Genomic DNA, 14,348 nt, shown 5'->3' on the forward strand with positions numbered 1-14,348 from the left:
GACACCGTAGTATGTCCCAGATATGGATTGACATGGACGTGCCATTGATGAAGGAATGTCTTTTTCTGCAGGACTCATAATCGAGGCCAAAGTAGGAACATGTGTTTTCAGAACCAGGGATTTCCTGAAATAAACAGAGGATGGGTTATATATTAGGACAAACTGTACTGTATTACAATGGTTCTCAAAGTGGGGTCTGGGGACCCCCAGGGGTCTTTGAGGGTGTTCCAGGGTGGTGAAATTGTTTAATATATAAAAATCTGTTTAACCACTTTAACTCTATATGGTTGGCTGTTTGAAAATAGCAGATGAACAAGCTCACAACACGTTGTGAGCTTGTAGGGCGGCCTTTTTCAAAAATATCTTGAAAACATTTGACAAATAAGGAATATTTATTTAACAAATCTTGTATAGGGTCCCTGGCAAAAAATGTTTTCAGATGGGGGTTTGCAGTCAGATATATGGTAGTCCTCAACATGAAAACGAGAACCACCGCTGGAGTGAAAATTATAGCTACATACCGGTACACATACTACATATTGTCTGGATACCTGATGCCAAGAGTTGAAGAGACGAACTGGCGTAACGCCGTAGTATGAGCCAGATCTGTGTGGTCGTGCCTGTGTAGAAGAGGCCTTTCTGAGCACTGGACTGTACAGCTCAAGATTTGGAATACAGGATGGGAATTCTTCAGATATTGACTGTAATGAAATAAACAAGATAACAAGAAAATTAATCGAATTAGCAAACAAACACTATTAGGTTGTGTTTTACTGCAATATCATCATGTTATAATACACAATCACACTATAAGACACATTCAACTATGAATCCAGTATGAAACACTATGGATGAAGAATGACTGTATATGCTAAAAAGTGTTTGTGGTTCAGGAATTTCCTCAGTAATTTATGCCTGCTGTGAAAAAAACAAAAACAGAAAAACAACTAGTATTCAACTTATCAGGCTATAGGCTCCTTTGGCTTCCCCCACCCAAACATATTATCTAGCTAGCTATCTGCTTTTCAAAATATCTTCTTCTAGGATGTTCCTCAGGTTATTTTTTTTCTCTGCATTTTTTTTGTTTTGTTTGTACATATAGTGTTATTTTTTCTGTATTTTTCTGTTGATATTTGAACTGTTTTGTTGCTACTATAAATGCCTATGAATTGAACACCAAGGACCCCAATGGAAACAAGACAGCAAGGACTTTTTTGGACAGACCTTTTAGGCAAAGTATTATAAATGTAATTGTGCTGTTTACATTTTTGCTTAATAAAATATTTAATCAATCAATCAAAAGGAACCAGTTTACAAATCTAGCCAAGTATATGAAGTTAGCTAGATAAAAGTACATAAAATACACAAATCCAACAGTCCTGTGGAGGTGGTAGGAGAATGGACTGTGGACTGGCAACGTCCTGCTATGAACAGAGGGTGGGTTAACCAACTGTACTGTAATGCAGTGGGTTCCACATGATATACTATACAAAATTCTGTTTTTGAATGGGATGCTTTCCAAACATACACATCCACCCCTTATTTAACTTTAGCCGTGGTCCTACTCCTTGAACCAGCTCAAATGAACAAAGATCATATCTGAGTACAATATAATGACAAATGTCAACTGGAACTACGGTTAATTTATTTACTACAAACTATATGCTACTATGAGGGTACCACTATGAGCATGTTAGCTAGCCATGGATCACACGACGCTCGTCCGTCACGAGCGTCATGGCTGAATTTCAACCTGGTGTTTGCACGTTCTCCATTTACCGTGCATTAGCCCGTGCATCTACATAAACGTTAAGATTTCAAATATAAAGTGCTTACCTCATGGCCACGGATGTTACAATACTACTCGGGCCCTCAAAAGTACTCGCATCTTCCGTATTGTTCAATAAAAAGCATTTGAATCCGATTGGTGGCCATTCTTTTCATATGCTTTCAACTGCGCGACCCTATCGGTTGGAAGGTGTATTGCAGTCTGATACATTATAACTCTATGAGAAAATGGCCACCGATCGGATTAACATGTTTCTTAATGAACAATACGGAAGATACGGGTACTTATACCCACCCGAAGTGAATTGAAACATTCATGGCCATGGGGTAAGCACTTTATATTTGAAATCTGAACGTTTATGTAGATGTACGGGCCGTAAACGGAGAAGGAGCAAAAACCAGGTTGAAGTTTCGTCATGACTGTCATGTTTCAGGGCTACATGTTAGCATGTCTTACCTGAGAAGCTGTTGATCCAGAATTAACAGGCTCTCTGTCTGGAAAAACTGACGGTACGGCTGTACTTTTCAACAGTCGTCTCTTTGGAAGATACTTGTAGTCTGTCTTCAGAAAATGACCACTGCACACTAGCTGTAGTATACAACCCTCGTAGACGTATTTATGATTCTGACGTTTTCAATCTACGAGAGTTGTAGGGTGCACTTCCCATAGTGACCTGGACTTTCTGCACTATGCCCCGTAGACACTCCAAACATTGTACAAAATGAAAATAAAGGCGCTTACCGCCGAGCCCCAAATGTTAACTGGGTCTACGGGGTAGTAGTGTAATGTAATAATCCATATCTTTCAATAAACAAGTGTTTTAATGCCGTCTGTGGCCGAATGCCATTTTTTCACCCTCGTTTACTTCCTGTTTACATTTAGTGTAATTCCGGGTTTCACCGGATGCGCCCCCTCACTTCCCGTCACTACCGCCCATTGGGAACTTCCGACAGAATCGGCCACAGACGGCATTAAAACACTTGTTTATTGAAAGATATGGATTATTACATTACACTACTACCCCGTAGACCCAGTTAACATTTGGGGCTCGGCGGTAAGTGCCTTTATTTTCATTTTGTACAATGTTTGGAGTGTCTACGGGGCATAGTGCAGAAAGTCCAGGTCACTATGGGAAGTGCACCCTACAACTCTCGTAGATTGAAAACGTCAGAATCATAAATACGTCTACGAGGGTTGTATACTACAGTTAACTGCACACATAAGTTTGGTACGCTTGCCTTGCGTCTGTAATGGCGTGGAGCGCGGAGGGTGTCTGTAGCGATCAACCATAACTTCCACAACTCTTTATTCTCGAAAGGAAAACGATGTCAAGTTTTGTCTCCACAAAAATCACGAGTCCACAAACTTGACTAAAGACACTAAAGTTAGTGTAGGCTGCTTGCTGTGGGTGTGTCTGTGAGTCAGGGAACAGCGTGGTGACTTTGTTTACAAACCAAACCTCGCGAGATGTGAAACGTTTCCCCCGCGAGAGTTGAGGCCGCATCTATCATTATATAATTTATGTTTAATTCTATATTTTTTAATCATAAAGTTGACAAAAACTCTTTTGTTCGCAAACACAATATATAGGTAAATTTAATATAACATACATTTTTGTTTATATTTTATTTTTGAAGTTTAAACCTACTGTATTGTGTGTATAACATTGTTAAATAAAGTTAAAACCTCTAAAATGCCACGGTTTCGCTGTGTGCGGGAAAGCTACTGATCTACAAGCTCACGACATGACTCTGACATGGCGCTTTGTGAGCTTGTAGATCGGCTATTTTCCCACACGCAAACGCGCGCACCTTCAAATGACGCAATGTGCATCCCTTCAACCAATGAGCGGCGTGCATTCGGCGGGCAGCCGGCCAATCAGAGGAGTCACGTGCGGTCTGTGGACGTTCAGCTAGGTAGCAGCTGAGAGAGCGCTTCAGTCAGTGTTTGATGCTTCATTATACAACAGGTAGTTCCGACCAAGCAATCTGATTGGTTGAAATAGCTTTCTAGCCGTGCTTCAAACCAGCATCATATCACGGGCCTAATCACATTAAATAAATCACTCCGCACTGCAGTCCGCCTGATTAGACCATATATGACACAGCTGTGCTGTGAAGTCACGCTGTGACTGTCCCACGGTAGGAAAACAGACAGTACCCACCGCCGCCACCGGGCGGAGAACAAACAGCTACGCAAGATGGACTATGTTGTTAATTTTGACTTATTTGGTGGACTTACTGTTGATCAATGGTTAGAAGAGAGCACACTAAATCGCCTAAAATCCTATAATAAAAGGAATAACTGGAAAAAAGTGTGCTTTATTTCAATGGTAACATCCATACTGTATAAATATCCTCCTGTGTTAAAGTAAAATTACTCCCATTTCGTTAACAGTCCAGTGTATGTTATACTTTATCGTACGAAGGTATCGCACGGCAAAAATAGCCGATCTACAAGTTCACAAGGCATCGCCATCTTGACGCGTTGTGAGCTTGTAGATCAGTTATTTTGGCCACGTAACACGATCGTACGACGGAGCATATAGCCTACTGGAATCAGCTGTGTTGATGAGACGAGAGTCAGAGAGACAGAGTGCTGCGCTGCCACAGGGACTATTTTGTCTCAGTCAAATAAACTCTTCTCTTTACAGGGAAACGGATAGGCGAATTTTTTTTATTATGAATTGCCCCACAATATGAATACATTTGGATGTGTTTTGTTGGTAACTGTTGTATAATCGCAATATTACACTCGAGGGTGTGCTTTACCTTACATTATTAGCACTTCTGTGATCGCGGCGGAACTCGGCTGCGCCTCGTTCCTGACCGCATCACAGGCGTGCTAATAATGACGGTAAAGCACACCCTCTCGTGTAATATTGCTTAAACAACAGAGGACTTCTGACTCGCTACTGCCTGCGGTAGATAACTGAAGACTAGACGACAGACATCACTGTTTATTGACAGTTGCTTTCAGAATTGAACGGTTTTATCGTATCTTCGGTGGAGTTTAGCATTATGGTGAGTACAGTGATTATGAAAAATATCTAGAGTTAAGCTTGTTATTCTCCCGTTACTAAACGTTAACGTTGGTGTCGCTCGCCGAAATGATCTTCCAAGCTTATAACCGACGCTTTGTCAGCTTGAAGATCTGTTCTCTGCTGGTCGACAAGCGACGTGCATTGAGTTTCAGTCTTTTGTTTTGTGGTGTTTCTGGCTTATTTGACGTTATTTGGTTGTGTCTGTGCTGTTTTGGTTGCTGTTTGCTCATGTTTGCTGGTTCAACGGCTTTAAAACGTTGGTTGTTGAGAGCATTTTGAATATTTTGAACGTTGGTGAAGTGTGTTTTGAACCTTCGTCGATCGTTGCTTTTTAACTAAATTCAGATATGAACGGTTTTATCTTATCTTCGGTGGAGTTCAGCGTTATGGTGAGTAAAATAATTATGAAAAAAAAATAGAGTTAAGCTTGTTATTCTCCCGTTAGGCTAAACGTTGACGTTATGGTGTTGGTGTCGCTCGCCGAACTGATCTTCCAAGCTTATAACGGACGCGTTAACTTGTCAGCTTGAATATCTGTTTTGGTTGCTGTTTGGTGATGTTTGCTGGTTTAACGGCTTTTAAACGTTGGTTGTTGAGTGAATTTTGAATGTTGTGAACGTTGGTGAAGTGTGTTTTGAACCTTCTAAATAGTGCTGCACGATTCTTGCTCAAATGTGAATCACGATTTTCCTCCATGAGAATTGAGATCACGATTCTCACACGATTCTCTTGTAAATATAAAAAATATTTTTTTTTTAATCTTTTTTTTTTTTTTTTTTTTTTTTGAAAAAAAAACTTCAATATTTAAAATCGAGATCACGATCTTTTTTCGATTAATTGTGCAGCACTACTTCTAAACGTAAAGTGCAGTTTGAACGTTGCTTTTTAACTGAACACGTTGTTTTTAATGTCTGTTCTGCTCGGCAAGCGACATGAATTGAGATTGAGTCTTTTGGGTGTTAATATGTGGCTTAATTTATGTTGTATTTGATCCAGTATTGGTTTTTGGTGAATCTTTTAAACCTCAAGTGCATTTCTAACGTTGCTCTTTGTAACTGTTTTTGTTTCTGTTTTTGAATGTTAGTTTCAACAGTGGATGAACGTGCAGAACCCTGCATACATGGGGAAGACCAACAATGCTCCAAAGAGAGCTGCTCTTGGAGACCTTTCCAACTTTGCCAACAAGGCTTCTAACACCAAGGTAATATTTAAACCCCTTATTCTCAACCTTTACAATTTCACAGTCCCCAATTTGATACTTTTTTTCAGATCCCTACACTGAAATCCTTTTGTTAATTTAAACTGACTGTTAATTTAAACAATTACGTTGTTTACATTTAATTTGTATACCTCTAATGTAAGGTTCCCTTTGTAAACTCTCAGTTCAAGACAGTACAACAGGACAAGGCCCTGGATGGTGTCTACACAAGAATCCTACAGAGGATCCCTGATGTACCATGGGTGAACGTGGACCACATCAGAAATGTGGACCTCTGCAGAGGCCTCCCGAGAGTCGCAGACAAGGTCAGGGAGAGAACGGTGGCTGGGCACTGTGGCAGGCACCTGAAACTCATGGCCAACAAACATACACAAGGCACAGCTAGGAGGGGAGAGAGGCGCACCACCTATGTAGACACACTGCAGCGTGACAGCAGAGCTAACAACACTGCAGAGCTCCTGATGGGGGACAGGAAGGTGTGGAGAGCGTCCATCCTGGAATCCCGAGTAAGTTTTTGCTAGTCTGCACTGTAGCATTGCATATCATCGCTGTCGGGTGGAAACATTCTATCTCCATATTTCAACTTTATGTTTTTATATAAATGAATGAATGCGCTACGTTGTCGTATCATGCAAAAGTAATTACTCGACTAGTCACAATGCGTTTTTGAAGATGGCCAAACCTATTTAGCCCTGAGGCAGATTTCTTTTATAAACAGCCTCTAAATGCTAACCTTCTGAAAAGAATAATTTTGTCAGTTGCTATACAGTACATGGAAACATCTAAAATGACAGATGCTTTCCCAGATTGAAAGGTATAACAATGTATAGGCTTTCCAAGTCTAAATGGGTTAAGTGTGTGGTTTTATAAATATTGAACCAATGACAGGTATTAACAAGAGCTTGTGACTAAATAATAACTACATTGGAGCCATTGGAATTGTTTCTTTTTTCCATTTCCTCAAAAGTAACAGTTATGGACATACAAGGTTTCTACCCGACAGTGACGATATACACTCAGAGTTACAGACCTGTAAGGGTCCATTTGGACCCCTGGTGGTCTCTGGACCCGATGTTCAGAACCAGTGATTTAAACTATGTACAAGAAACACATTACCTACAGTTTAACTTCAAAGAAGAATGTGTTTTGAATTTATTTTTTATTCTTTTCTCCTTCTCAGAGGACTGGAGTTGCCAGAGTTCAGGCACCTCCTCAAGTGTCTCCCTCCACTGGTCCAGAACAAGCTGCAGATGTTTCCATGAAGGAGGCCTTCCCTGACCCGCTTCTCACAGTAGAGGACATTGATGCAGGAGACTCACAGTTGTCCCACCTATGTTCTGAATATGTCAAAGACATATATGCACATCTAATGGATCTAGAGGTATGTGATGCCAGAGGCATGTTTTCTTTACTACATGATGTGACTCACTTTTTACTTGACGATTCATTGTCATACAAATAATTGCGATTAACGATTTAATTGTGTTTTTCAATTGAACATTGGAACATAAAAATGTAATTTCTATTTGGCTTTTAGGCCATGTAAACATTATGTAATAATTGTGACAGGCTTAGATGTGACCTGGCGTCTTGCAGCAATGTAATGAAGTCTTTTGTTTGTACAGGTAAAGCAGGCTGTGCGACCCGGGTTCTTGAAGGGCTACGACATAACGGCAGACATGCGAGCTAAGCTAATCGACTGGCTGATCCAGGTTCATTTAAGTTTCCAGCTGCGGCAGGAGACACTCTCTCACAGTTGCCATCTTGGATCGTTTTCTGCAAGTAAGGGCAACTTACAAATTAGTTTGCCATTTGATCTGCTCTTGTCTTTCTTTATTTTCTTTTCCTTTTCTTTTTTAATGAGCTGTTGTGATGTATTACAGGTTCGGTCAGTTTCACCAAAGAAGCTCCAGCTTGTTGGTGTCACTGCCTTGCTGGTGGCCTCAAAGTACGAGGAGATGAGACAAATAGGTGCCCCAGGGATCCAGGACTTTGCCGACATCACAGACAACGCCTTCACAACCACTCAGATTAAACAGATGGAGCGTGTAATGCTGAGGTACCTCAACTATGAGCTGGGGTTCCCGCTGCCCCTGCACTTCCTCAGGAGAGCATCCAAGGCTGCAAGCGTGAGTCACTGTTCACATGGTTCACTAACATACAAGGTGTAGTGATCAGACTTGACCCTCTGCACCAAGACTTTGTCCAGACTGCAGGCAAAATCTGATCTTTAGGACTGACTGTCAACACTGTTATTTGCAAGTGGTTAGTTTGGATTTGTGTTGAAAATAGCAGATCTACATGTCACAATTTGACATGTAAGCTTGTGGATCGTCTATTTCCCACAAGCGCCATGATCGTTCACAGTTTCAGTGTTCAGACTGAAACACACATTTAGAAAATTAGATTTCCATGAGGTTTTATGCTGTTCAGACTTGATAAAACAACTCTGATTTCCAATCTGGTTAGGACAATTATCAGATTTGGCCTGACGGTGTGAACATAGTCTAAATGAACATAGGTGGTGACTGGTCAAATGGTGGTTAAAATAAAGCATGTAGAAGGGTATTTTCAATTTATTATGCAAGCATGCTTTTTAATAGTGTTGTTTGTTTGTTCTAGTGTACTGTGGAGAGACACATGCTGGCCATGTATCTCATGGAGTTGACACTCCTTGACTACGACATGGTTCACTACCGGCCCTCTGAGATTGCTGCTGCTTCACTGTGCCTCGCTCAGCTGCTGCAGGGTGGCCTGCCATGGGTGAGTTCAATAGAATCAATGTATATGTTGGCTTATTAGTACAGATGACTAGCTTGACATTTTGTCTTTGATTCTAGTTTTTTTCCCCTACAGAGCAGTATTGCACCACATATGATGATCCTAGCGATTGTTTTTCATGTGTTGCAGACTCCTACAGAGCAGCATTATACCAGGTATGACGAGGCTCACCTGAAGCCCATAATGCAGCACATGGCAAAGAATGTCGTTGCTGTCAATGAGGGGAAAACAACGTTCCAGGTGAGTTGGCAAACAAAGGCATTTGGAAGTTGATGGAGTAAGATGTGGATGTTTGAATAGATGAATACTAATGCTAAGATTCCCTCTCCACTAGGGTTGGCGTTAGGATAAATATAGGTTAGCATGTTATTTAGACAGATGCTAGGTTCATGTGTTTATCTGGCATCCTATAGTTTCAATGTACAGATTATTTACGTTTTGATACTATATTATTTAGACTGATGCTAGGTTCTTAGTTTTCCTATGATCCTAGATTACTAAGACACTACACTGTCTCTCTGCATGTGATGTACAGTGTGTTTACCTGGCTTAATTGCTAATGCTTACTGTAAGTTGCTCTGGATAAAGAGCGTCTTCTGAATGCCTTAATTGTAAATTGTAGTATAGTATAATGGAGTATACTATAATAAAGGAATAATAGGGATGTTTGCATAGATGAATAGTGAAGTACTAATATAAATGTTCCCTCTCCACTAGGGTTAGGGTTAGTATAATGTAGTATAATATAATGGAGTGAGATGGGGATGTTTAAATAGATTAATACTAATGCTAGTTTTCCCTCTCCACTAGGCTGTCAAGACAAAGTTTTCTGACTGCAAGCTGCTGAATGTCACTGAACTCTCCGAGCTGCAGTCCTCCATAGTGAAGAGCTTGGCTGCTCCCCTGCTGTGGTCAGTTTCTTCTGCATGATTGTGTCATTGCTGCCGTGGGTCTTATGGCATTATGTTGTAATGAGTCTATTTAGCTCCAGGTATTCTATCTATTGTGTCAGTGTCCTATTATAGTTTGTTGACACAGAGAGCGTTCTGCTTGGCTTAACTTAGTCAACGACTAGTCAGTGGACTTCTATCACTCTGAGTTGCCTGTGTTCATAAATGAACAATAACAAAAGGCATGTATATAAATCAATAATCTCTAACAGTTTTATTATTATTATTTTTTTGTCTGTGCGTATATAGGTATTTACATGTGTGTGTATATGTATATATGCATATTAGTTATTATTATTGCTTTCTTCTTTCCTTTTTTTTTCATTCTAGAATTCAGCTAACAGTCTTTGACACTAACGTACTATTCAGTAATGCTTCTTCTTCTTCTTTCGTGTGTCATCATCAGATTTCCAGTTCAGTAGTGTACAGCCACGCCCTCGTCTCAGGTCCCACATCGAAGAGGCCGGCCTCCGAGGGTGGTTTATACAGGGGACAGACTGTGATTATGTGCTCAGCGGTCTGCTCCGGCTCCCCACACTCGCATGCTGCTCCGTCCGCCAGGCCCGACTTCCTCATGGATGTTTTGAAGCATCCGACCCCGGTTCGCAGGCGGTTCAGCAGGGTCCATTGCCGGCGTGGCAGTTCCTCTCCTTTAATGCCGCCTCCCGGGTCCTGGATGTAACGGTGGATGCATGTGGGCCCGGCCAACTCCCACTCCTGCTTCCAGGCTGCCGCCAGCCATGCCTCTGTAGACAGGTCCTCAGGGATGGACCTGAGCAGCTCTTGTACCGCCTTGCTGTACGGGTGGCGGGACTTGAGCCTATCCAGAGGCAACACTGTTGTGGTGGTGTTGTGCAGGATATGCCAGTCATGTCTACGGGCTTTCCTTGCAAGGGATTCAGTAATGCTGTTGACTGTTGTGTATGTACAGTATGTTTAGGAGCCAGGGATTAAGGTGTGTGTGTGTGTGTGTGTGTGTGTGTGTGAGAGAATGTTTGTATATATCCATGTAAATATCTATGAATTATGTAAATATCATTAATATAATAAAATGATCAGTTTGAACCATGAGAATTGTTGACTCTTGAATTGGAGTTCTATTCTCCTTCCAGTAGTATGGTAATGTTTATGTTGAATTAAAAGAAAGTCATGGCACTAGGTGTAATTCTCACGCCCATGAAACCTCCACCCGGTTTACTATGTACTTTTTCATTTGTCTAAGAAATAATTGAATAGACAAGTGGTTCCTATTGGTGTGCCTTGGGATTGTTTGACAGACACGCATTAATACAAATACAACTATACAATTTTTTAATATACATAAGTATTTTGTGCACACTCATTTCCCAATACAGAGGCAAATTATATACCCACTAAGAATATTTTAACCACTTTCAACCTGGCGTCCTTATTAAGGCATTTCTTTATAAGCTATATATTTTTTCCCAGACAAAAAACAAGCTCGTATTGTGCCATACTGAGCTTGTAGATCGGCTATTTTCGCTATGAATACAGGTGTGCCTTGAGATTTTGACTTGTCTGTTGGTGTTGTGCACAAAAAGTGTGAAAAGCTGTGGAATAGACACAGTGGGGAACCATATGTGTGTTATACTGTCTATACCACCGTGCTGTATAGTAGTAGGCTACACTGGTTCTCAACGTTGGGTTCTGAGCCCATCAGGGGTCCAATAAATGAACCCTTACCAAATGCATAAATGGAAAGTATAGACTGGGGTCCCAGAGATAACAAATTGTATCAATGGGGGTCTGTGGCCTAATGCGTATCAAACTGGAGGTCCTCGAAATGGAAAAAGGTTTAAGAATCAGTGGTATAGAATATCTGCCATAATCTGCAAGAAACCCCATTGGTTTTAGTGCAAAGTTTGAAGGCAAGACACCAGACTGCTCCTCAGGGGAATTTAGGTGTTCACTGTCTTAATGACTGCATTCAGTGTCTTGGAATCAATACAGTTCCTTTATCTTTGCAACACCAAATCCATTCCTAAATGTAAACATTTTCTTATGTGGGCAACCCCATGTGTAGTGGTAGTACACTGCCACCTGGTGTCCAAAATACACCTCCTTGGTGTTACAAGAACTATTGCTGCACTATTATCGTAACAAACAGTGCAGAAATCAGTGCTACTGTACATGTTGATGTTAGTTAAAAGCTTAATATTTTTATCCAATTCCTGGTCTTCAAATCTCACTTAATGATCAGAAAGAGTGTTTTCTTTTGAATAATCAGAGGTGACATCATCATCAGTAGATCATGCCTCTATATTTTTTCATATCTCCTGAACATTCCTTCAACAAATCCTGAACAGAAATCATAATTTTTGACACTTGCTTTTCACTGCAAATTTTGATCTGTACAATGATGACTCCTCTATTCAAAAGATTCTATTCTTCATCTTGCGTGGGTCTAGAATCTGTATGCTGTATGCTGTAAGTATGAGGGAAACATTTAGCAGCTGGTGATGACATGGGGTTAGGGTACTAAACACAACTAACTGTTCTGTGGTAAAATGTATCACTGGTAAATTCCATCATAAAGGGGTCACTAAATGTTACTGCTGCAATGGCGCCCTGGTACAACTTCCACTGCAAATAGATACAGAGTACATAAATTGCCTCAATATTATTTAGATTCATTAAGTGACATGTTAAGTTGAGAAAAAACACAGAATCCAACCGTGTGCACAAAGGAGATAAAATGTCTAAAAAAGCATGCTGAAGGTGCTTCTAGGATCAGGAGGAATGCAGGCTTAAAAATAAGAGGAGATCCACGAGCACTCAAAAAAGTTGAGGAGACCATTTATGGTCTTCAGTTCTCGCCCTGTTGAAGACCGTAACTGGTCGAAACATGTTGGCATTTTAACTCCATATCCTTTCCACTTTTTTGAGTGCTCGGATCTCCTCTTTGACATGTTAAGTTATTGTTTGTAAAAGTTCACACCATCAGACAAACTCACTTAAGCCAAACATGGTTCAGAGTCATATCGGCGATCTGGTTTTGAACAAAGAGCCTCCAAAGCAACACTTGCAGACAAAACATTATTGTCACTGATAAATCTATCAACTCTTAATAACCTTGCTACCTAATGTATGTGATTACAACATGTAGATTGTAGGTGTAGGACAACTTGACTCTTGAGCCCTGTTCCAGGTCCAGGACATGGAATCTTTGCCCATGTTGTTCTGCAAAAAGCTTCAATCTCCACTCCACTGGAACCTGAAGGACATCTCTTAGTTGTGACTTGTGATGATTGTAGACTTATGACTTAGAAACTTAGACTTAGAAAAGTGTGTTCCTTCCTGTGTATCTGTCTAGTGTCTCTTTCCCTCCGTCTCAGGCAATTTGCCTGATATTCTGTCTTAAGCTGGTGTCGCTCACTGAAAAAAGCAGATAAACATGCTCTGTTTGCGTCACTTCCAATATCGGCCAACAACACGGTCATACGTAAATAAACAAACATTAGTCCTGTCCAGTTACATCTACCCTGTTCATTTGATATCCGAGTGCACAAATGTAACCTTTAGTGCAGGATCTCTGCAAGTCGGTTTTAATACCACTTTCAATGAGGTTCAAGACCAATTTATCAATAGCAAAAATGTTCACAGTGAGGCCTACTACTCAGATTTAGAGTCAATCACGTACAGTATGTCCCAGTTTTTAATAAAGTTCAGATGGCAAAAAGTTTAACAGTTAAGACATATTTTGGCAAATCATTAAACAACTATTCATTACTATATTTTTCTACCAGACATAAGGCTGTTCAGTTCATAGAGTTCAGTTCAAGGTCCTGGTGCTCACTTTTAGAGCTCTGCATGGCCAGGCACCTGAATATTTAACTGACTTGCTTGAACCATATGTGCCCAGCAGGTCCCTGAGGTCAGCAGACCAGGGTCTATTGGTCATTCCTCGTACCTGGTTAATCACCAAAGGTGAAAGAGCTTTTCAGTCTGTAGCGCCTAGACCGTGGAATGCCCTTCCTCGTGGCCTGAGAGCTGCAGCTTCTGTGGTTATTTTTAAGAATCAGCTAAAAACTCTACTGTTTCAACATGCTTTCGCTCATTGTTTGGTAGCTCATTGTGAGCTACCAAAAGATCTGTTTTAATCTTTGCAGCCCATCCAAACAGTCTCTGGTAACATTAAGACAAGACATAGGCTGTGCAGGTGCTACATTGTTCCATTTCTCATTTATAACATCAGTTTGAACGTGTCTTGTAATGATTGGATGCCCTTTGCTATGGGTCCATCTGATAGCACTGAAGAGAAAGGAAGTCTGAAGATCTTATTAGAGCTCCCAGCTATTCATTTAGTTGAGGTGGACGTTTCGAACCCACACTGGTCTTCACAACATCAGCGACATTTAACGTCAGGGTGAACATGGCCAAATAATAACAAACAGACAAACTAACTCTGGCGAAGCAGGCTATCATTTAGCTCTGGTCCAGAGCAAGCTCCGGCTACTAAACAAAAACAACATCATAGTCAATGAACCCAAGTCCCTAAACAAGACAAAAACATTCGTAGTCTATAACAAAACTGGTGTTTCACCC

At 40.8% G+C, this 14,348-nt stretch overlaps 1 protein-coding gene across 1 annotated transcript; it reads left to right on the forward strand.

Annotated features, from left to right (window-relative positions):
* Nucleotides 1-5,179: 5,179 nt before the first annotated feature.
* Nucleotides 5,180-9,762, forward strand: LOC308095664 (G2/mitotic-specific cyclin-B2-like; the record flags this gene model as incomplete). The annotated part of the gene is made up of 9 exons (XM_080442709.1): nt 5,180-5,221; nt 5,917-6,033; nt 6,216-6,356; nt 7,232-7,432; nt 7,677-7,763; nt 7,935-8,180; nt 8,674-8,814; nt 8,962-9,072; nt 9,643-9,762. 9 exons carry the CDS (start codon nt 5,180-5,182, stop codon nt 9,760-9,762), a joined length of 1,206 nt encoding a protein of 401 aa, XP_080298835.1.
* Between the last annotated feature and the right edge of the window lie 4,586 nt (nt 9,763-14,348).

The sequence above is a fragment of the Gymnoscopelus braueri genome (assembly GCF_963280865.1).
Source record: "Gymnoscopelus braueri genome assembly, chromosome: 2".
In the NCBI taxonomy this organism is placed as follows: Eukaryota; Metazoa; Chordata; class Actinopteri; order Myctophiformes; family Myctophidae; genus Gymnoscopelus; species Gymnoscopelus braueri.